Raw genomic sequence first — 24,999 nt, 5'->3', positions numbered from 1 at the left:
TTACCAGCACATTTATGGCAGTTAAGCCCATTATTGTAATATGTACCCTATCACCACAAAAATCAATGTGTGGTTTATAGTTAAAAACAGTTAGAAAAAGTGTCCTGAACCTGACAGTACAGTACCTCACGCAAGACCAAAAGGGAGCGGCAAAACCTTCATATCCCTATGGAAACAAAAGTGTGCATAATTTCTATTCATCTTGTAACTCGCCATTTAGTCGCATTTAGACAACCCGGACATACGACGGCCGTCTCCTCCTCTGCTTCATCCAATTATTGTTGTCTCCACGTTTAATTAAAAAATTATTGAGGCACCGTGTGCATTCAGCTGACTATATTAAAGGTAAGTGCACAGTAACACTTCATTCATTTTTCATTATTGATTACTTTTACTGTACTGTATTTAATTTTAGAATTTCTATGTATTATTTTCGCCTTTTCGACCTAGGACCTGGTCGTCGGGACAGAACCCCGCCGTAAGTCGAGGAGAGACTGTATACATATCCTATTTTCTATAAAAATGCCATTAAATTTTTGTATATGTAATGTATTTCATAGGGCAAAGGGAGGCTCAGGAACGTAACTCCCGTATTTTATCTATTTCTTATGGGGAAAATTGATTCCGTTAACGTTGCTGTTTTCAGGAACGGAACCACAACATTAAGCGAAGACTTACTGTACTGAGACACAGAAATAAGTAGATAAGCAGAAAAAGCAAAGAGAAAAACTGTATCTTATAGGCCTACTGATACCATACCGAAGCATCGAAGCTGCCGTTTAGCAGGGTCCAACCTGTAGTAAGTAATAAAATCGATACGACAATGCACAAACCTGGCCGAACCAACCAAAGAAAGCGACCTAACCTTACCTAAATTTCTAGCTATCCCACCGCATTAAACAGAAAGTACAGTACAGTACTTACTTTGACATCTGGTACCAATGTATGCAACTTTGTTGAAACATCATGATGTATTTTTTTTTTCGGTCATGAGAATACCCTCGGACGAAGTGGATCGGTTGTAAACAAAGCAGACGACAAAAGTTGTTGTCGATCTTTCGTGGGTATGGAAGTGAAGGGTTTATGTCTTGAAATGTTTCTCTCTTGGTGGTCACATAAACAAGTCATGGTAGTGTGGGAGGATGTTAACACGTCGAAGTAGATTTGTCCAGGACGAAATCACAGAAAAAATGAAAATTGTAATTCCTCCACTTTTTGGTTATCCTAGACTAGAGGAAAAGAAGTTATCTTCTGTAGAAAATTTACTTGGTACTGTAATAGTTTACCAACTTTTCTATTTCGTTTTTCAAAACTTCCCGTCCTGAACACGGATCTACATCGATGCGTAACCTCTGTGTGGTCACCGTTATAGTAATCTGTTTAGGCGAGTGCAAAAAGACAAAAGTGTCATAGATATAAATGCTTCCTTTCTATATACGAAATACTGGTAGCAGCTGTTGAAAACTTTTGTACAGATGATTACAGTATATATTGTTTCTTCAATTAACCAACAAATAACTAGTTTTATGGTAATTTTCATATTTTCAATTATTAGTTTGGTAATTTTGTCCTGGATGTTGTTTCATAGCTGAACAGTGTCTCATAATATCAACGAATAATTGCTAGCAACCAGCAACTGAGGATTTACTACACATAAGATAAATAAAGCAACCAAACTTAACATACTATATACCTAACTTAGGATGGAAGTGCACTACTTTTGATTAGGTAGGTTAGTTAGGGTGTTATTTGGTTAATAATTCAGATGGAAAGTTTGCTGGGATTCATTCAGTTCCTTAGCATTGGGATCGCTCACTGGTAAATGTGTCAACAGTTTAACTGTAAACATAGTGTCTCAGTACAGTACTATATATCTTTATCCCTGGGCCCACCCTGTTTGTAATCTACATAAACGACATAGATCAAAACATATCGAGCGCCACATTGCCAAGTTAGCAGATGACACTAAGTTATTTGGAAAAGTATCAAGTCAAGACGATGTTGCAACAATGCAGAAAGACCTGAATGAGCTCATCAAATGGTTTCGAGACTGGAAATGTTCTTTAACATTATGTAATGCAAGACCCTACACGTACCGTAATATGCAACAACCCTAATCACAACAACTACACTGTTAATAACACTTTCCTGGATACTGCCGATAAGGAGAAAGATCTAGGTATCGATAGATCATTCACTGACGCCATCAGTGAAGAAAGCAAACCAAGATTTAGGAACTATAATGTGTACCTTCATATGCAAAGATAGGAAAATGTTCCTTCAACTGTCCAAGTCTGGATGACTGTATACAGGCAGGGGAACCCTACTTCCAGAAGGATCTAACATCCCTTGAAAAAGACTTAAGACTAACATCCCTTCAGACAAGGCACAATAAGGTAATCTCATTAAAACATTTGAAATCCTAAAATGGATGGAAAATGTGAGCCCGGGCCATTTCTTAGTGGTGTCACACACCACAAGGACACATAACTACAAGCTCACCAAGTTATCATGCAGAACGAACATATAAAAATACTTCACATTGAGGGTGGTAGACCTATGGAATGGTCTACCAGCCCCAGCAATTTAATTACCATCAGTACTGGGCTTCAAAACAGCCCTTACAAAATTATCAAGAACAATGTAGGGATCCTACACAGACTACTGGACTCTTTCCCTTCGCATGACCACCTCCAGTGGGTGGCCATTAGGTATACGTAGTGAATATTCTGCCGCGACTGGCTAAGTTCCTATTAATGCTATTTCAACGTGAGTGTGCTTTGATTGGCTAAGTACTTTCTGTTAAATATGATGGGGGGTAGGAAGTTAGGTAAGGTTAGGCAGGTTTCCTTGGTTGGTTAGGTCAGGTTCTATTAGGCTCTAAATATCGCCTCCTTTATAAAGATAAGTTTCCATGCACAATATAGTCAAGTGTGTTTACGGCTACACAACAATTGACTCACGGCAAAACAAATGCCAAATGCCGCCAGTCACGGTCAAATATAGTTCTCGTGTTGTTCGCCGGTATTGGGCAATTAGCCAATCAGAGCGCACTCACGGTAAAATAGCTTTAGTAGGAACTTACCGGTCACGGCAAAATGTCCACTGCCTTATGCATAAGGTAAACAAAAACTAAGAGAAAACAAATACTGTATAGAAAAGTAACAATTCCTCCAACATCTTTCTGATATCAAGAGGGAAGAAAAAAGCTTTCTTCTATATTATTTTTCCTAAAGTTGCTCCTTCTAACAGGACCGTGTTCTACACAATTACTATTTTCCTAAAATTGATCCTTTTCATGAGTCGGTTGTCTAAAATTTATCAAATCTTCTAAAGTTGCAGACTAACTCTTACTCCTGTTTCTGTGTTACCAAAAGTTGCTTTGAATTTTATTTTTGAGTAAAGGCTCATTCATGCAACATAATAGAAAGATGGTGAATAACCAAATGTTTTCCATCCAAGACCACTGCATATGTGCCTCTGCTGTTTCAGTAATTTCAAAATAATTATCACTAAATTGTTCTTGCTTTTAGCTGGAATCAATCACTAGTACAGCAGAAATAAGCATATCTTTCACCACTATGCCATGGGTTCGAGTTCTGCTTGGCCCGGACACATGAGAGAAGGGTGTTATCCACTGTCACCTTACCAAACATCATAGGTTTCCTCCTGTATTAACACTGGACAATAAAATTCATGAGAGTTACAAAGAATGGGCCAACTGCCTGAATGGCTAATAAGTCATGTGGTGAAATAATATATAAATAATTACAAAATCTATATAAGCTGTGGCAATGGGGAAAAACAACTAATAATTAGTTATTTCATTTGTTGCCACTTAATTTTTTTTAGCATTTCATGGTTGCAATCAATAGTTGAGACAATTCTAAGATCATTTTCTTCTATGACATTTCCCTCGCAAACGACTTATATATGTGCCAGGGGGTCCAGCCCATTAGGAGGTTAGGTAAGGTTGTTTGCGAAAAAAATGTCATAGAAGAAAAGTGTCCTCGAAATGTCTAAATTATAGATTGCAATCACAAAATTCTTTGGGTGGCAGGAAGTGAAATTATACAGATTATTAAATTTCACCCCATTTTTGTTGCCAGTTCCTAACTCAATGTTTGAAAAAACCTGAATAACTTCTTAGATAGAAAATTCTTTGTAAATTTACTATTAACCTTACACAGCTTCCCCTAAATGTTAATAAACTGGACAGCCAACTTCAAAACATTTTTTTTTAACCATGACATAATGTATATTTCTCAAGTTATCATTTCAGTTATAATAAGGAGTTAGGAATAATCAACAGTATCAATAATCACCATTAAATGAAATTCAAGACTGGAAATTTCTTTGACTACTGAATAATAATTTAATTAATTTTAATGTTTTGGGATCCAGTCAGATGTATATGCAAGCATGTGCCAATTGTGAGCTGAAAAGTGATTTACATGTGACTGTGAGGAAACATAAGAGCAAGGCCTTGATAACCGTACCAATTTAACCTTGATTACATAACTTGATTGAACACTTGGTAATTGCCAAGAAATGAAGCCAAGAATTTCATGAGTTTGATTGACATGGGGTGGAGAATTAAAAGTTACTTCACTAAAGTCATGACATTGTGAGAGATTTTGTGTAACGGGGGAAGGTGAGGCGAGTGAACAGTTCCTCTCCCTCGTATGGGCGGGAAATGACAATAATCTCCATCTTGTTTCTTCCTAGATAATTTATTCCTTAATCAGAGATGTCAAATTCACTAAATCGTGTACCCATTCACACCAACATGGACATGACAATACACACAAATGACGAGGAGTGGTGGGAATGAGAGTTACATAAGACACAGGCAGTAATAAGGGAGAAATGAAAGGAGGTCTACTAATACGGTAGCCTGGGATATTAGCGTAAACAGAGACCGGCGCTTTCGCGGGCATTTACCTTTTACTCACAAACTTCTCTCCAGTGTGTTGAATGACGTAGAGTTCAGTGAAAGACTCTATATTATCGGGTGGCTTGATAAGCCTGAACGGTTGGCCCTGTAGAAGGGGCATTTTGAAGATTTTGAAGGGGATTTTATCGAAAAAATTGTGGGAGGACCTCTGGTACTGCGTCTGTCGTTCGAAACCACGAGCGTCCTGATGTTTCTGAGGCTCTTTTTATTTTGATATTTTTCTCCGGCAATATCTCCCCGGACAATTAATTTAATATAAAATACATTATCCAATAATTGATGTAGTCTACAGAAATCTAAAAATATAATATATATCTAACATAATTGCGTTATAAGAGAACCAACAAAAAGTATCAACAAATAAGCCTGGCGGGAAAATAGTAAGGCGACATATGGCAACTTACACTGTGTTGATGCTTCCTGTCACTTGACCTTCGTTATACTTCGTTATACTTCATCCTTTGTATCAGGTATGGTATTAAGAGAGACAAACACCACTTTCTATTATTGTATATATTTCTTGGGGCTGTTAATATCGACGAATCGTCTAAAACTTTTACAGCGCATTTTGTTAATATTCGCTCCCACACATCTACAGTGTTATTTTTGTTATTGTCATTGTTTGATTTTTCTGAAGTGATATTATAAGAAAATTTACCTCTAACCTTCATACGCTTGAGTGTTTTAAGCGACTTCATGTTTCGTGAAGCAGATTTCGACTAAATTATTTCAGCAAATATAATAAAATATAATTTTAGACGATTTGACGTTAAAGTCCTTGCTGTTTAAAAGTAAATTTCCATCCCCAGTGACATGAGTCTTTGACAACATTATGTACAGTCTCGTTCAAGATTCTTCAAACACTGCTGGAGACAGCTGGCAACCCAAGGCCGTTTGTTTACTATAGTCCGTAGTATAATATAATATGAAACAACACAGACCAACCAGTAAATTAAGCAACGGGGAACTAAGTAACCAATCACCGATCACTTTTACATTTATTCATAATTTTTACTACGTACTATAGTAAACAAACGGCCTTGAGTTGCCACCTGTCTCCAGCAGTGTTCGAAGAATCTTGAACCAGACTGTACGTAGTATATATTTAAAGATATATACTTTGGTTTAGGTTAAAGACAAGTAATTATAAGAGGTGAGATATCGATGTTACGGTTAAGTTAATGAAAAGCCAATACATTTAACAACAGAAGCGACAATGGGCGATGTTCCGAGTGGACATTTATACAGGGAATTTGTGTAACCAGTAATTTATGAAATCCCTAATAAAATAGTAAGTTATATGTAATTGCCTAACAATAATTACATATAACTTTCTAAAAGTTTTAGGGGTTTCATGAAATCAGTGGTTACACAAATTCCCTCACAAATGATCCTGATAAAGTTTTTGACCTAGTATTGGAGGTAAACCAACAGATGATGTACCCGTTATGAATGACAGATAACTACAATTCAGACAAGACGTAATGCACATGAAAGTGACGAATCAATTTTATGAGCAATGTAAATCGAATTGAAGATAAAATATATTAATTGGGTATGTTAAACTCATTAAGAATTTAGAATATGAACGTGAAATGCAATTATTCACTGTATTATGAAGAGATTTATGGTAGGTCAAGATTAACGTTATTTGACCATAACAAATAATACAGTGACTCATCAAATGTCATATTCGATAATGACTGTCGTGGGATCCTAAAATGAGAATCATTCCGTTAGGTATCATCACTTAGGGGTTGACTGCCAAGCCAGAAGTCAAACTAAGTTTTTTATTATTTGCATTTTACTATTTACATGACATTATATATGTTTGACAAAATATCCAATGAATTATAGTTTATTTTATACTGCATTAAATAAATTTTAGGTTGTATTTTAACTACTATAGTTTAAATATTGAGTGTTATCCAGTACGACCCTACCAAACATCACAGGTTTCCTTTTCGTCTAACACTGGATAGACCAACTGCCCGAAACGGTGTGAAAAAACAAAACAAAAACAAACCATACGATCGAACATTGAGGAGACCTAAAGTTATCATGGCTCTTTTAGTACAACTTGAGGTATAAGATTCCTGACAATGGGACAATCGAGGCAATACTGCTGAAGGATATTAGCTATATATATATATATATATATATATATATATATATATATATATATATATATATATATATATATATAAATTAGCCCACCCGGGCACAGGTTGAACGACCCACAACGGCGCCTGGGGTGGGGGAATTAGAACAGAAAGAAAGAAAAAAGAGAAGAAAAAGGTTATACGTACTGTGTTAATCTACACCACGATAATGTCGGAAAACCAGCCTTTTTAAACTGAGACATTGTATAAGCATGGAAACACAGAAGAAGGCAGAGCATTCCACAGTTTGGCTGTGTGAGGAAAGAAGGATGTACTATAACGGGTTATTCTAGTGTGACCGACATCCACAGAGAAACGGTGGGCACCGCGGGCAAGACGTGTGTTACGAGCCCACGGCCTTGCCGGCGGTACACAGGATGCAAAATCCACCGAACATTGCCCGTTAAAGTACCTGTGAAAGAGAGAGAGTGAAGCAACATTGCGGCGAAGAGAAAGGGAAGAGAGATTGTCAAGAAAGGATAAGTCAGTATCTTAGCTTTGCCTAGTCTAGTGTGACCAGAGAACCCGCAGTATGTCTGCAGACCGTAGGCCCCACGTCAACGATACTAGCGAGGGAAAATGATCATAGTGTTCCAGTATATAGATATATTGTGCAAATGGATTGTTATCATGCTGAGCTGTATAGTTTATAAACATGCTTATCCAATTGTAAGCCTTTATTATGACAACTATACTGAATACTAATAATTATTATTATATTATTATTATTAGTAGTAGTAGTAGCAGTATTATAGCAAATGAATATTGCAAGTTCAGCATTCTTTCCCGTATAAAAGGGAGAGTATCTGGGAGAAGCCACAGGCATTGTCAACGTGTCATTGCATTTTAAACCAACGCGTTATGTATGGCAAGAGATTCCCACGAGCATAACCGGTTATTTTAACGAATGTTTTATGTTTAATTGCAGGTGACTGCTTATGATGGAGGCTCCATTGACGCGTGGCACCTCAGTCCACGCCACCCCTCCCCCTCCTACCCATGCAACCCCAACTCACACACCGCACAGCCATAATGCCTCTGCCCACACCCCTCAAAGCTATAACACGCCCGTCCACACCCTGCACAACCACACTACCCCTGCCCACACACCGCACAATCATGCTGCCCCTGCCCACACCCCGCACAACCACACTACCCCTGCCCACACACCTCACAACCATGCTATCCCTGCCCACACCCCGCATAACCATGCTGCCCCTGCCCACACCCTGCACAACCACACTACCCCTGCCCACACTCCGCACAACCATGCTACCTCTGCCCACACCCCGCATAACCATGCTACCTCTGCCCACACCCCGCACAACCATGCTACCCCTGCCCACACCCCACACAACCATGCAACCTCTGCCCACACCCTGCACAACCACACTACCCCTGCCCACACTCTGCACAACCATGCTATCCCTGCCCACACCCCGCATAACCATGCTACCTCTGCCCACATCCCACACAACCACACTACCTCTGCCCACACCCCGCACAACCATGCTACCCCTGCCCACACCCCACACAACCATGTCACGCCCACCCACGTCAATCTACGAAGCACGGACAGACCTAGGAAAATATTCTCAAGTTCCGAAACGGCTTTTGCCTTGCCCAAGTCCGTCAACGTGGGCGCCTCTACATCCAGGGGCTCATCTTCAACCATGGATATGGGCGGTGGGCGTGAGGCGCGTCTGGCCCAAGTTCTGAGGAGTGTGCCTGCTTCAGCAATGTCCAGGGCGCAGTGGGCAACCCGTAGCGACAGGTATTAATTAAGGAGCCTCATCAGGTATACAAAGTAGGCATAGTACAGAACACCTTTGAAGCGTCTTCTTTATACGCAAGTCTCTAAAACACCGTTACGCTAACTTGCAGCCTCTGATACGCTCTCTGATGTGTACTTGTGTTGTACTATTATCTCGCCGTTAATAATTTTGTGTTAAAAATTACGATGCTCCATTATTTAAGTTAGATTAGATGTAGCAAGGTTAGGTTTGATTAGGTTAGGTTAAATTAGGGTTGATTAAGTTACACATATACGTTAGATCTTGTTTTATATGATAAGTTTGGTTAGGTTCAGTAGTATCAGTGATCTGTGTACAGGTATATCGTCTAAGGGTTTGTCTACAACAGTGTCCATAAATTGTTTGGCAGGTGGCACATATGTACGGTAATTTACAGTTTACCTATATGATACGTAGGCCAATTAGTATTATTGAAAAGTATCATAAGTGATCATTTGTTTATATAATAAAGCGGTCAGACGCAAATAATATTGTTCAGAATAACTCGTTTGTTTACGGTAGTGGCAACACTCCACCAATGGTATTAAATACTTCGGTATTATTTTTGCTAACGTCAACAGAATCAGGAAGTTGTTTGGGACTATTTATGTGCAAATTTGCAATCATAAACAGTATTTAGGTACTGTACAAGTTGTATGAACAGTAATTTACATGTGATTACAGTACAGTACTCGTTCATCATTAGATTCCAGTGACGTTTATCGTGTCCTAAATGTCTCCACCACTCCACAGTTCGTCCCACGACCTGACGTCACGCTGGAAATCAACCTCCAGCGAGAGTTCCATCTGCACACCTCAACTTTACAAGGCTCACCAGCAGTTCACCTATACCACCTCCTCCTCCAACTTACACAGAGGTTCAGACTCTACCCCATCTACGAAGAGGAAGAGCGGAGATGTTTCAGCCCACAAGATAAGCGGTCCTATGGTGACCGGCAATAGTGGTCAATTTTCCAAGCACACCCCGCCTCACCACCTGGGGGATACCACTGTCTTTCCATCGACGACCTTCAATACCCACGGCTCCTCCGACTCTTCTTGGTAAAATAATGTCTTAATATTATTGTACTAGTGGCATTAGTCTCTGCTCTCTCTCACTCAGCGTTTAAACCAATAACAATGACGAAACCTTCCTTCTATTCCAGCATCGTCAGGAGAAAACGACCAGTAGGCAGCACGTCCTTCACCCACGGTGGATTTGACACTACTGGCTCCTCCACGCCCCTCCCACCTCGTCACACTCCTGTCAGTGACCAATACATGACCCACGATGATGACCTCGGCTCCCGGGATCACTCGGAAGAGGGCGCCTCCCAGGTTTGTGTCTAATGAGTAATGACCGTCAATACTGGTAGATGGGCGGAACATTCGCCTGGCGCTTCTGCATGGTCGCAATGGCGTTGTTTTATGGCATGTGTCAGAATCCTTTGATAATGTAACGAAACTTATAAACCAGTACAACCACCTGAAGTTTTCTGTATCTTATTACGGGATCTGTTCGTCTTTTTAGTTTTATGATTTAAGATATCTTCAAGCATCAATTTACTCACCATTATCGCTCCAAGGTCTTCCTCATCTTTCTCTAACTCAAGTGGCTTATTTTCATTCTTCTTGTAATATTTGACTTCCTCCTTTCATCACTATGCTCTAATTTACAACATTTCGTCAATCTTCACCGACGTCACCTCAATGCTAACGGTTCCAGGTGGTGATGAGTGTGTCTTGGTCCCAGGGCAAGCTTGGTGCAGCCTTCTATGACGCCATGTCAGCACAGGTACGTAAAATAAAGAGATTCCAGCTTCCCAGAGATTCGTATGTCAAATTTTACTCATAACATGATGTGGCAACCTTCCTTATTCACTTAAGCCAAAATAAAAATTAATTCTCAAAGGTTCGTAAGTTTTTTTTTTCCAATCTTGAGAGTTCAGTAATGATAATAATAAGGTGATGATGATGATGATAATAATAGTGATAATAATAAAAATGTTTGATCAATATTTAAGTGATACTGACATGGAAGGCCACTCGCAGGTGTTCGTGGTGGAGGATAAAATAGAGGCCGCCCCTGACTTTTGGATACTCAGGACCTTGTATCGTGAGCAGCGCCCTAGGTACGTGGACAACTCAGAGACGACGGAGAAGGGGGGGGGGTAGGCAGACTGACGGAGAGGTGGGGTAGACAGATAAGTACAAGGTAGAATGGGAGGTGTAAGTAAGCTGTGTTGTCATGATGGACCGATTCACATTTGGCTCTTGGGTGTGTCCAGTTGATTTCCAGCCTCGTAATTTCTCTTTGGATCCTCTACATCAACATTTACTGAAAACCTTTAGATAAGAGGTAAGCGGTAGGGCACAAGAGAACACATTATCTGAAGGAAAGTTACAACACTAAGAAGTCATCAAGAGAGTAAATTTATGGGTTGAGAGACGAATCTGTATAGTAATGTGAAATGTAATGCTGTACAGTATGTCTAGGAGGCGGAGGATGCCCCGGCACTTCTCTTCCTGCAGTCTATGTAAAGAGGGAGTCACTCATCACATTACGTCATACTTAGGTGGGTGCTGGATGAGGTTATTTTGTTGTCTACTAAGTTTGCCGACCTCAGTAAACGAGTCTACTAGCTAACTAAATGAAATTCTCTTTGTTTTTTTAAATTGTACTTAACCGAGTGTCCTTTGATTAAGTTTACGCCCATAGAGCACAATTAATTACAAAAGAAAAAGTTGTAAACCGCATTACTTTTGCCTCGGACACGCCCTAAACCCTCCCCGGCATGGTTAATTTCAAGTCAAAATCTTTATTAATGAGCAAGAGTAACCTATCATTATAGAATTTCTGAAATAATAATTGATGAAATAAAGTTAACTGAGGAGAAATAGTGACTACAGACAAGAATACTTAGCTGATTGCTGTTTACCGCCTACTACAACCAATGTTGGCTGGGTACTACGAACACCGCTGGATTATCTATATTGTAAAGTAAATAAGTAGATAACATAAACCTAAATTAATTTTATAAGCCTCATTTGCAGTTACGTTAAAATTTGCAATGGATTTTTTATAATTTTTTATTAATACGAATAATTAGTTACACAGTAATTAAAATATAGCTTTAATTGATGACAAGATGAGTTAACATTATCTTCTCTATACGATAAATAACAATTATGTGAAATTATTTCCGTCATAGACCCCAAAATAACTATTAAAACTCAAATTCTCACAGGTAAAAGATTCTTACGCTTAAATATTCGCAGGTAAAAGAATCTTGCGCTTAAATATTGTAACAAAAGAAAAAATAAATATTACCTTATTTGTATCTGCTCTAAAAGGATTTATTGTTTCTCTCCCAAAACTGATAATTGATAAAGCGACCCGCGGGAAGCTGTGTGATGGCGTCATGTGCGTCGTATCGTGCTCAACCCAGCCACGTGGACCACAACAAAGTGCCGCCTGTGCCACTCACCCTCCTCCTCCTGCAACTGGCTCTCGTGAAAATAAACATGGCATTCAATAACCAGATACCATGATAATTATACTGCACTGTTCAATACATATATTACATACAGTACTTTACGCTATTTACACATAAGGTGATTAGGTTTATTGAAAAGAGTTAATGCAGTGAATTTGTCCATTTGCCAAAACAGTATAAAACAAAATTTACGTTCTAGTAAACTGATGGCGGGCTCCCTGAAGCATGGGTTTTAAGCCTTCTACTTCAACTGTCGCAATGATAAACTGATAATGATAATCCGCCACTGGGTGTATTGACTTGTTGAAACTGATAGAGAAGTAAATGGTTCTTTAACCTAATGTGACCATTTTTACAAAAAAACATTACGTTATTTCAATTGTATATATGAAAGGGTTTAGTAGGGAAGGAAGTATTTTGATAAATGTATGAAAAGAATAATTGTAAGTACGAGCAGGACCAGACAGTTCTCTTGTAAGTATAGAGAGCACAGTTGGGGAGTGATTAGTTGGACCAGGTGCAGGGGCTGTGTGGGTCCCTTAAACGGGTTTGTACAATAGTAAAAGAGACATAATTTTGATGGAATACACACACTGGGGTGGTTGAAGACACAAGACAGACAAACACACAGTCGTCCTTGTAGACATTCAGCAGGGATACGTAAACTTACAGTCAGGCACAAACATATAATATATATTTCGTAACATAAGCACGTACATATTATAAAAGTGACCACATGTTCTTGACTATCAGAATAACCAGATGTTGTAAGGGAAGGATTCATTCTGTACGTTGGAGAGATTACTCAGTCAGGGCAGCGTTTGTGTGTGCAGGGAGTGGAGTGAGGCGAACTAGGGGGAGTACATTTTATCTGAAAGGTGTAAAGAGGACCTAAGACCCCTGTTTGAAGACTGATCTCTCGAGTACACTGCTTGGTGGATCATCTTACCTGTGCATGTGTGTGATGGTCTTGATTAACCTGTGTAAGTGGCTGGTGGAACTACTACGTACACTCAAGACTGTAATATACACATACTGATCTATCCAATGTTGTCATGGAATCATTTAATACTCAACACTATTTATTCGGAGAATTTTTATGTAAGATGTAATTTATGTTCATGAGTAAATATTATTTTTCCTTGCTGGATTTAAAATTTAATAAAACTTGTATATTAGTGGTATAGTAAGTAGTAATATTTTCTGCAAGGCTTAAGGAATATTTAGTTTTAGATATTGAATGTTTGGTATCTAGGCATATTGTTAAACATGTCAATATATATATATATATATATATATATATATATATATATATATATATATATATATATATATATATATATATATATATATATATATATATATATATATATATATATATATATATATATATATATACATATACAGTATTTTTTTTTTTTGCGTATATGCAGAAAATAGTTGTCCCTACAGGTGGCTGCTGGTTGGGGGAGGCAAGACGACCGGTTGTTTACTTTTACTGCGCGAACTGTGTGGTATCCCGCCCACCCCTCTGTCTAGGTCCACGTCCACCCCCACTCAGGGTCAGGTATGTGTCCCACCCACCCCAGTACTCTGCCCTACTTGTGATCAGTCAGCAACATTCACCTTAAGTCACAAGTCACACATTCAACCTGATAAGTCACATTCAACCTGATAAGTCACACATTCATCCTAATAAGTCATAAGTCACATTCATCCTGATAAGTCACACATTCATCCTGATAAGTCACATTCATTAAGTCACACATTCAACCTGATAAGTCACACATTCATCCTGATAAGTCACACATTCATCCTGATAAGTCACACATTCATCCTGATAAGTCACACATTCAACCTGATAAGTCACACATTCATCCTGATAAGTCACATTCATCCTGATAAGTCACACATTCATCCTAAGTCACACATTCAACCACATTCAACCTAATAAGTCACACACTCATCCTGATAAGTCACATTCATTCATGATAAGTCACACATTCATCCTGATAGTCACACATTCAACACACATTCATCCTTCATCCTGATAAGTCACACATTCAACCTGATAAGTCACACATTCATCCTGATAAGTCACATTCATCCTGATAAGTCACACATTCATCCTGATAAGTCACACATTCAACCTGATAAGTCACACATTCATTCTGATAAGTCACACATTCGTCCTGATAAGTCACACATTCATCCTGATAAGTCACACATTCATCCTGATAAGTCACATTCATCCTGATAAGACACACATTCATCCTGATAAGTCACACATTAAACCTCATAAGTCAGTCAGTTATATTCAACCAGTCAAATAATTCCCATCATTCCCACAGGACACAAGAGCAGGAGGCAGTGAAGACCAACACCCCCCTCCCTCAGACACCTCTGCAGCGTCGCCCGCAATATCGTCATCATCGTCACGCACTTGTAGCATCAGGGTCCTCCCCATGGGCGACTTCAGTGAGTTCTTCTTGATATAGTTCACATCTCTCTTTTTGAAGATGTTTCAATATTTATTTTTAGGTATGAAGATGTTCATTAAAGATGCTTAGAAAACACACACTTTGCTATCACTCGGAATCGAGTATGAATATCATCCAGCTATGATACAATGATATGAGTTATTAAGGATGTCAACTTCGTTGGCGAGTTCTGAGGTGACTCGAGAGGCCGAAACGGGACTGGCAGGGCAGTCCACAGATGCTGCATGTGTGAAGGGTTACAGCTAGTGCGGTAGGGGCAGCGGCAGTGTCTTTCCAGCGCTGGCGCTTGTCTGCCTCGGAATGCAGCCTGGTTAACTCAAAACTATTGGCACCTTGTGTGGTGCTCCTCCAAGCGTTACGGTGTGGAGTACTCGTCTCCCAGGTGAGGGGGTCGATTTGACACTTTTTAAGACTATCCTTATACCTTTTCAGAAGCCCGCCAGCGTTACGTTTACTATTCGTTAGGTGACTGTAAAGTAGCTGCTTTGGCAGTTTACTGTCGTCCATGCGGATAACATGGCCAGTCCAGTGTAGTTGTTCATGGATAATGGTAGCCTCGATGCTCCTACAGTTGGTGTCAGCGAGAATACTGACATTTGTCCTCTTGTCTTCCCAGTGAACTCGGAGGATGGAACGTAGACTACGTTGGTGAAAGTTTTCAAGTGCCTTGAGGTGCCTCCTGTATGTGACCCCATGTCTCGCTGCTATATAGCAGAGTGGGGAGAACCATTGATCGATATACTTGCAATTTTATAGATAATTTCAGCTCAATACAGCTGAAGACACGGGTACGGAGTCTGCCAAAGGCTTGAGATGCACATCTGTTTCGATGTTAGTGGACAGGTGGGAGCCGAGATACTGAAAGTGGGTAACATTAGAGAGGGTAGTACCGTTAAGGTGGATGAATGGTGGAGGTGTGGCTGAACCAGGGGCAGGCTGAAAGAGAATCTGAGTCTTATGTACATTCACCTCAAGGCCGAAGTATGCCTTCGCATCTGTGTAGGTGTTCAGGATCTGTAGGTCACGTTTAGTGTGAGCGACGAGGGTGAGGTCGTCTGATGAAAGCGGCCGACACCTTTGTTCCTGCCTGGATTCGTCTTATATTGTAAAGTCCCCGTCAGCTAAATTGGCACTGGCACGAGGAAGGAAGGCAGCCAAGAAAATGGAGAAGAGAGTTGGTGCCAATACATATCCTTGTTTTACTCTCGTTTGGATGGGGAAGGACTCGTCTTTAATAAGTGAATTACCGTCGGTTGAGCAGAGGGGGACCGCGTCATGAGTAGTTGTGCCATACATTGTTTTAGTGGAATTGAAAGATTGACGCATCTTGCGTTGCTCAGCAAATTTTAGCGTTTCACACGCTTTATTTTTCCACCATTCGTCCTTTAGATCGCGAAGTTTGCGCTAGGCCATCGCTTTCTTCTGGCGGAACATCTCGAGTGTTATGACCAACACAGTTACGACAAACTACTACATTACCAGGTGATTTTATACCCTCACGCGTATCTTCTTATACAGGGAAAACCTCACCATTGCCCATATACGGTGTTACTGTCTGTCTGTCTTATGTATCTGACTGGTATTGTTTTTTTATGGGAATAGCCCACCAGAGCACATGTCAATGACCCACATCAGGGCCTGGGGGCGAAAATGTAATAATAATAATAATAATAATAATAATAATAATAATAATAATAATAATAATAATAATAATAATAATAATAATAATAATAATTAATATTAATTAATAAAAACTTATAATAAATATTAAATAAAATATATAATAATAATAATAAAAAAAATCAATAGTGAGAAACGATATACCCGTATGTATATTGTGTTGTCAAAGTAAGAGAAACAATTGAAACCCTGCAATTGTGTGTAAATGAGGCAGAAAGTCAGATCAGCAACCTGGGACTTGGACACAAATCATAAAATAAAAGAATCATACCAAGTCAACACTTGTAGTTCCTCCACCAGAGGAGCTACTGTACAGTCCTATTAATATCACCCATCAGACTGCGTCCATTGTTAGCATAACCTGAGGGTGGCCTGGTTCTCTTCTGCAGAGTACGAGTTGTGTGTGCGTCGGGTGCTGTCCCTGGTGTTGCCCGGAGAACCAGAGGGCGTAAGTGAGGCTGAGAGGGAGCTCTTCGTGAGAGGCAAGGTCAACACTGACCTCGTCTCCATGACACGGGCCTTGGGAGCACTCCTCAGGTGAGCTGTGTGGCTTTGAGCTGGGTGTCGGGGGTAAGTAATTAAGTTAACCTGGGAGTTTGGGACGCTAGGGTTAAGGATTGAGGACTAGGTGGTCTGGGGCGGCCCATGTAATCACTAACAGGTTATTAGGACATGATCACTTTTGACTTTATGATTCATCTGATACCCCCTGTTTTCTATATTATACGTCTGTAAATTATTTTGAAGTGTTTGAAAGGAAAAAGGACTTAGGTTTTGCTGTATACAGTAGCCTAGTTGCAATAATTTTGCCGATCCTGAGATAACCAAGGTAGGCTTTCTGTAGTGTGTAAAGTATGGTTTTTGTACCTCAAGATTTTGTTAACTGATGTATCATAAGTCAAATGTACTTACCAATGTGTTTGGGGGGTATTATACAGGTTCTTGGACAAACACGGGCTGGAACTGGTGGCGCCGACGGTGGTGATGGGAGGTACGCCCATTCTCGGCCTGCATGTATACGCCATGTGAGTCTACCACACTTGGCTAGAAAAATGTGTTTAGACATGCCTTAAACGTCAACATCACCTTACTATCACGTTTCCCTATACACTATAGTTGTTAACTTCGACAGTCAACTTTTCGAAAGTTAATCTTAAGAAAATTGCTTTGTACAGAATATTTGCAGACGGAGATTGTTACTTTCATAGAAGGGGATACAAGCTAAAAAATATATATATTGTCTATTAATTAATATCAGTTACACAAACATGTGAACCGCTATGGAATATTTGCGCCCATTTTTATTTTGTATTTAGTTTGTCTTATTCATCTTACCTATTGCTTAAGTTATACTCGAGGTAGTTGAGAATGGAGTGATGTCAGACCCCAAGAGGCAATGTCTATCTGTACAGAGTTGTTATTGCCACGTGATTGTTTACGAGTGGCGAATATGAAAGCTGTCTAAACCACTTCTATAGTAACCTAGATCTTTGTTAGCGGGTAGTACCTATAGTTACATCACTTACCTTGAATGATTATTTTCTACACTGCTGCTGATTTAATTGTACCATGTCCTTGTTCTGAGAGAGAAACTAAGAGGACAAATGTGTTGTCACTGTCTCATTCATCAAGACTTAGTAATGCTTTGTTATTTCTTATGAATCTAAATGTGAAATGTTGTCACCCACCTAAATTTAAATGAAATGTGGTTAACAGAGATGAACAGGTAAATAGATAGATAGAAGCATACGTAATTAAATAGAAATGAACTAGATGAAAGAATGATGAACATAAACCTTGTTACGTATAGGTAGTTAAAGAGATGAACAAGCAGCTACAGGCGTATGAGTTAGTATGTAGGTCACTAGATTACTTGTTGGATAAATGGAATTGATAGTTGATAACCTCACTGCTGTACCCTCAACGTCACACAGGGAGGAGTTGGCCCAGCTGGATGATGCCACGGCGGCCGCCCTCCAGCTGTTCTCCGAGGACCAGCACCCCTCCTCTTTTAAGAGTGGCAAGGTCTCCGCCAGTAAAGAGGGTCTCAGTGTGTACGCCCTCCTCAGTAGAACCTCCTGCCCCATGGCCGCCCACACCCTTAGGTGAGACATCAAGTCGTTCACATCCTTGAGAGAGGTAAACTTACCTGTCCACCGATCCCCGTGAGGTGAGACACTTACCTAGCCACCCATATCCCCTCACACGAGACACTTACCTGTCAAACCACAAAATTATTTCACTAATACCCCTTGGATGCCTCTCCCACATAGTACACCATTACTTAGATCCACAACACCCATATTCGTGTTCACTTTGTTATACACTTTGAAATAACACTGAGAAACCCCATCACAATTCCCACTATCCACGTATAGCAGTACAATAAATACTGAGAAACACTTCCTTATAATGACAGCTCTTTAGCCCATGTTCCTCATATTGATATTAAATATTGTTAAGTATTTCCCCATATACTGTCAGTTCTTCCAGTGTTTGTCAAAAGGCAATAAGTATTGAGACATCCTTCTTCATTTGCTACCATATCCTTCTCCATCTAGGATACTGAGTAAAGTCTACCCTACACCTTATACCCTACCCCCTCTGCCTCCTTATACTCATTGTTTATCAGTTTACAGTAAATCTTGAGAACACACGGAAGGAGTCACAGCACTCTAAATATTAACTTTGAATATCAGACTCACACTAAAAGGATAAGTTTATAAGTCTACGATTTAATTTTAATATGGGAATGATTTCTATAGTGAGAAGTGTTTACTCTAGTACAGGCGAGTGTTGGTGCGGCCCGTGGTAGAGAGGGAGGTGCTGGAGGCGCGCTACTCCGCCGTGGGCTGGGGCGTCGACCCGGCCAACCTGGACACGCTGAGGCAGCTCCAGGCCTGCCTCAAACACATTACCAACGTCCCGGTATATATTCTGCTCTCGTGTTTATTTTTTCCTCAACCAAATGCTGCGTTGGGGGGAAATACAATAACATTCTAACTTAACCTAACATAAGTTCACGTAATGAACCTAACCTAACCTAACCTAATGTAGGCTGTGTGAGGAGGCGATACTGTTTCATGAATGTCCCGTGTTTAAGTGTTATTGGTCTTTGAGGAAAGTCACGTTGCAATGTTGTTCTTTACACACAGAGAGAACCAACGAGGGCTAATTATTATTAAAAGGATTAGTGTCTAATGATGCTGAACTTACTCGCTCCAAGGAGACTTACTCTGATGATTTACTTTTTGTAAGAGAGAAAACGCTTGTGAATTAACATTTAAATTAGGAGAAACCCCATAAGAGTTTATTGTCCTTCAGGGGAACAGTAAACCATTGTAAATGATCTCCATGATAAACACTGATACTCAACGGTAGTAAAGCAGGTACTTATGTAGATCTGGAGGGAGCCGGATATATTTAGTTAGTTAATAGGATGCAATGCTTAGAGAAGTAATTACATACAGTAGGTACGAGTATATCAACAACATACGTAATGCACAGTATAGTACAGTAGTATCATTCCCAAACAAATGGCGCAAGAGTTAATGTTTCACACATAAATAACTACACACTTCTTCAGCTCACCCCTTTATATTCTAGGAACACACTTTTCCTCCTTAAAGGTAAATACAGCAGTTTCTTAGTGATCGAGTATTGGAAATATTGCATTACAGTGAACCTCTACTTGCTCTGCACTTCAAATGTCGATCCTCGTCCCATTATTTGAGATAAAAAGTGTAAATTAGAATTTTAGAAACTGTCTGAGTATGTTAGTGGACGACACCGGTTAATGATGATGGCATGTATGTAGATATATATTGTGATTATGACTGATGCCAAACGTGTCTGTTTCAGCACACGATGAACCGTCTTTACCGAGGGCAACTGAGCGTCCGAGACTGGAAGATTCTCTACAAGGTCAGTCAGTCTGAAGTCTCGGGAAAATCTTACACTTGCACATACAGTTTTCAAACAGTGTTAAGTCTTACATGTATATTAAGGTTATTGTGATAGTGAAGTCTCTGGAAATTACAACTATATTAGTGTTCAAAGTATTGTTCATAATATTTACTGTTGTTATATTTACAGTCGCTGTTCAACTCCATCCTCGTAGGAGAGTTGTGTCAAGCTCAGGATCAGGATATACCCATCTTTAGGCAGGTAAGGAACTCCCTTTATCCACTTCCCTGCTCACCTATCCACTAAGTGCCTCTTACGTTTGGCAATTAATTCCTATAATCTTTGTTCATCACCCACGTACTGCACTTAGATACGCATTTAGTCTCCACAACGTTACTCTCTCCCCACACCTGCATCACACATATTCTTGCGTCACCACATTTATCACCACACACCTGTATTGCTCACGTGGTGTCTTCTGCCTACTCTACAGACAGGGGAGGGAGTGACGGAGGGACTGTACAGGGCCACCTTCCTCATCCAGCGCATCATGGACATGGAACAGTCAGAGAGAGAGGCAAGGTTTGTTGTCAAGCCTGGCGTTGACACCGAACTGGATGAGAGTAAGTTCTTTAGTCCCTCCCCCCCTTTTTTGTGTGTGGGGAGCAGTAGAGTGATTGATGATCGGGGACCGTATTTTTGTGTATGTATGGGGGTCGTCTGAGGGGAAGGGAGAGGAGATAACTATTAACAGTAATAGTCATTTTAGGAAAGTCCCTGGGGGTGAGAGTCCTTAAAACCAATTTCTTTATGATTTTCGTCAGTTTTGGTAATAACAATCTCCCCTTGTCAGAGAAACGTCGGTTCAACGGGCTGGGGGAAGTGATGAGACGAGTGGCGGAGGTTGAACTGATACATCTACCTGAGGAAGTTGAGTCGTGCTGTATCATCTACCTACCTCACGTGGGGTACCTCCTGGCCTTCCCACCCTCACCCTCCCTCGACCAAACCCTCAATGCCCAAGACTACCACCTTCCCGGTCTCGAGTTTATGTTCAAGACGGCTGATATGGTCCTCTACAAGAGTCAAACATGTCTCGGTGGGTCATGGTCTTCAGGATTGGGACTTGCTTGTATCACTGTGTACTTTTATATTAATTAATGATCTTATCTGGCAATGAAACTGTCTTCTTTTGATTTAGATACTAATTTATTTCTTTATATAATGTTACTTTTGCCTATGGTGAAGTAAGGGAAGAGTATTCTGATTAGTGTGTGTATGTGTGTGACCCAGACCTGCATGATAGATAAGGTCAAAGGTTAAAATCAAGGGAGAGAGAGCTTGGATTATGGCAGTACTCTTGTCGTTAATATGTTTTAGAATTACGAATAAATAAGTTAAGAAAAAGAAGTTGATAGATTCTTACATACCCAGCCGCCTCTTCACCGCAACATACTCCCCCCCGCCCCATCCTCCTCCTGTGAATAGCCTATATCACCTCCTCTCTCCCTACCCTGACTTATTCCTCCTCACCACCAGAGCTGGACCGTGAACTGGGGGACATCCAGGTAGAAATCGCCAACCACGAGACCCGGATCATGATGCGCCTGGTGGAGGTCTTACTGCAGCAGGCACAACAGTTCCTCGCCCTCCTTCACCACATCCTCATGTTGGACTGGTCAGTGGTGTGTAGTTCACCGTCAGACAGTTTAAAGGTTACTGTGATGAGGTTTATACTCTGCACGGTGGAGATCTTGCTACACACTCCATATATGAAAGAATGTACAGTGTTTATTGTTCACACTTGTCATCTTGTTTACATTCTCCCTTGACACAGTTCTCAGTACAATCCTGATTTATATTTTGTTAGGCACCTCGTGATGGACTGGGTACTAGTGATCACAGTTACTTCTTATATTAGACTGGCCAGTACCATCACAGTCTATAGTTATAGGGGTAATATTTATAGACCATTACGTCTTATAGATATATCATATATTTTTCCTGCTAGATTGGTAAGTTTAACTGTAATAAAGTTTTCCCTATACATTTATATCTATCCAATGAAATGCTTTACGCCACTCAGCAGCTAGTTGTTGCGGAGTCCTCCACGCCACTTCCTCTTTACTCAACTCCGAACAATCCTTCATATTTAACTTCCTCTCAACTGTTTTACTATTGTTTACAGGTTATCTTACTCGTATGAGGCTGGTTGGTTTATTATTTAATTAACAATAGTGAAGTTTAGTCGCCCCAGTAAAATATAATATACTTTAGTCCCTCATGTATCTACTGCAGCTTGCTGGCGTTTTCTGTGGTGTCGCGAGAGTGTGGTTGGGTGAGGCCTGAGCTGACGGAGGAGCCTGTGTTGGAGATTGAGGAGGCCCGCCACCCACTGTACGAGCTGTGTACGCCCACCTTTGTCGCCAACCCCGTCAGGAGTGGTCGTCCTCACCAGTGTATCACCCTCGTCACTGGGCCCAACGCCAGTGGCAAGACCGTCTATCTGAAGCAGGTCAGATCCACACTCAATCAATCTTACACCCACATTGGACCACCTGAATATTCGTCTTCTCAACTTATTGCACCTAAAGATTAACCACCCTAACGCTACCTTAAGGGGTTTGGTTAGGTTAGGGTGTTTAATCATCAAGTGAAATAAACTGGGGTGGCTAAGCTTCACGTGATCCGAAACATTTGTAGTGTGTGAGTACTGTGCTGGTTTTTCTTGTGGTAGTGTTGTTAGTGAGACGAATGCCTCACAGAGAAAGAAAGAAAGAAAACATGAGGAATGAAAGAAAGAAAGCCTATTATTCCACAGTGAACAGATGTTAAGGGAAAGCAATGGTGAAAAGGAAGAATGACACGCCACAAGTTTTTCCTAGGTTGGTGCATGAGCGGCCACATATGACTCCAAGAACAGTAGTCAAGTCTGAATGGCCAGTCCTTACCACCTTTAACACGAATTTTCGTATTGGAACCGAGGGATTTTTGGTTAGGTGAGGTGAGGTTTGATTTGGGTTGGTTAGTTTATTATTTTTATTATTAAAGGTTAGTTTAAGTTAATTTTAAGGTTTGTCACATTGGGATTGGGTTTAATTTTAAGGTTGGTTGGGTTAGGTTAGGTTAGGTTAAGGACTTTTTTCGTATAGGTATGCTTAAGTTAAGGGTAAGCTTTGGTAGGTTCGGGGTTGGTTAGGTTAAGTTGTGTAAATTAGGGTAAGGTTTGGGGTTAATTAGGTTAAGTTAGAAGTTAGTTGGATTGGATAAGTTAGGTTCTTGGTGCAGATTTCGTCAGGGATGCTGATTGATTACTTTTACAAACACAGATTTCTTTTATATTTTCTCCTTAATTATAACCGTAAACGCAGGTATTGCATCAAGCGTTAATTATATACTGTACACACATACTTAAGAATCAGCCATGCGTACATCTATCAATTTTGGTTGAATAATTGTATAGTCAGATGTTAATTTGTCTCATGTATGGCTGTGTGCGTGAAGGATGTGGTCAAGAGTATGTGGTAATGTTACGTAGTGCATTACACACACACACACACACACACACTTCATCCTTGACCACCGAAGGGTCAAGACGTACCTGGCGCTCCTCTCGGAGCAGCCAGGTCAACTGTTAAGTTGGCCCATACCAACCCCCTCCCCTGAACCCTCCTCCCCACCGGAATATCAACAAGTTCACGCCAGAAGTTACTATTTCATTTAGGAAAGGAACGGAACCAGTGTTAAACAGAGGTGAACAGTGCTTAAGTCAGTGAGAACAACTCAACAGTAACAGTGGTACCCAAGTTGACCTTCACACAGTGAGGTCCCAGGTACCCAGTGATAACGGCCCGACCCAACAACCAGCGATGTGTTAATCCGTCTACGATAGGAAGGCCTGGGACCACACCTCACTCATAGAACACCGTCTGTGAGGGAACTACTACACCACGTGAGGCCCCTCATAACACCATCTGTGAGGTGAGATATGTGAGGGAATTACTACACCACGTGAGGCCCCTCATAACACCATCTGTGAGGGAATTACTACACCACGTGAGGCCCCTCATAACACCATCTGTGAGGGAATTACTACACCACGTCAGGCCCCTCATAACACCATCTGTGAGGGAATTACTACACCACGTGAGGCCCCTCATAACACCATCTGTGAGGGAATTACTACACCACGTGAGGCCCCTCATAACACCATCTGTGAGGGAATACTACACCACGTGAGGCCCTCATAACACCATCTGTGAGGGAATACTACCACGTGAGGCCCTCATAACACCATCTGTGAGGGAATTACTACACCACGTGAGGCCCCCCTCATAACACCATCTGTGAGGGAATTACTACAACGTGAGGTGAGGTCCCTCATAACAACATCTGGGAGGGAGTTACTACACTACGTGTTTGCTGTTCAACACCTACATTAATGTCCAACCTGTATGTATGTAATTCATTTATGTCCTTCGGGCTGCAGAACTTTTTCAATAA

The 24,999-nt window shown here is 40.5% G+C and overlaps 1 protein-coding gene across 1 annotated transcript in view; it reads right to left on the bottom strand.

The window, feature by feature from the left end:
• The window catches only part of LOC121861643 (tyrosine-protein kinase BAZ1B-like), a 34,506-nt gene extending 25,712 nt beyond the window's left edge, over positions 1-8,794 (bottom strand). Inside the window, exon 1 of the mRNA XM_042359539.1 lies at positions 8,676-8,794. Within this exon, the coding sequence (XP_042215473.1) occupies positions 8,676-8,794 (119 nt within the window). The remainder of the gene's footprint in view (positions 1-8,675) is intronic.
• Positions 8,795-24,999: the final 16,205 nt, after the last annotated feature.

The sequence above is a fragment of the Homarus americanus genome, unplaced genomic scaffold (assembly GCF_018991925.1).
Source record: "Homarus americanus isolate GMGI-L3 unplaced genomic scaffold, GMGI_Hamer_2.0 scaffold9847, whole genome shotgun sequence".
In the NCBI taxonomy this organism is placed as follows: domain Eukaryota; kingdom Metazoa; phylum Arthropoda; class Malacostraca; order Decapoda; family Nephropidae; genus Homarus; species Homarus americanus.
The sequence above is the reverse complement of the archived record's forward strand: the minus strand, read 5'-3'. Positions and strand labels throughout refer to the sequence as shown.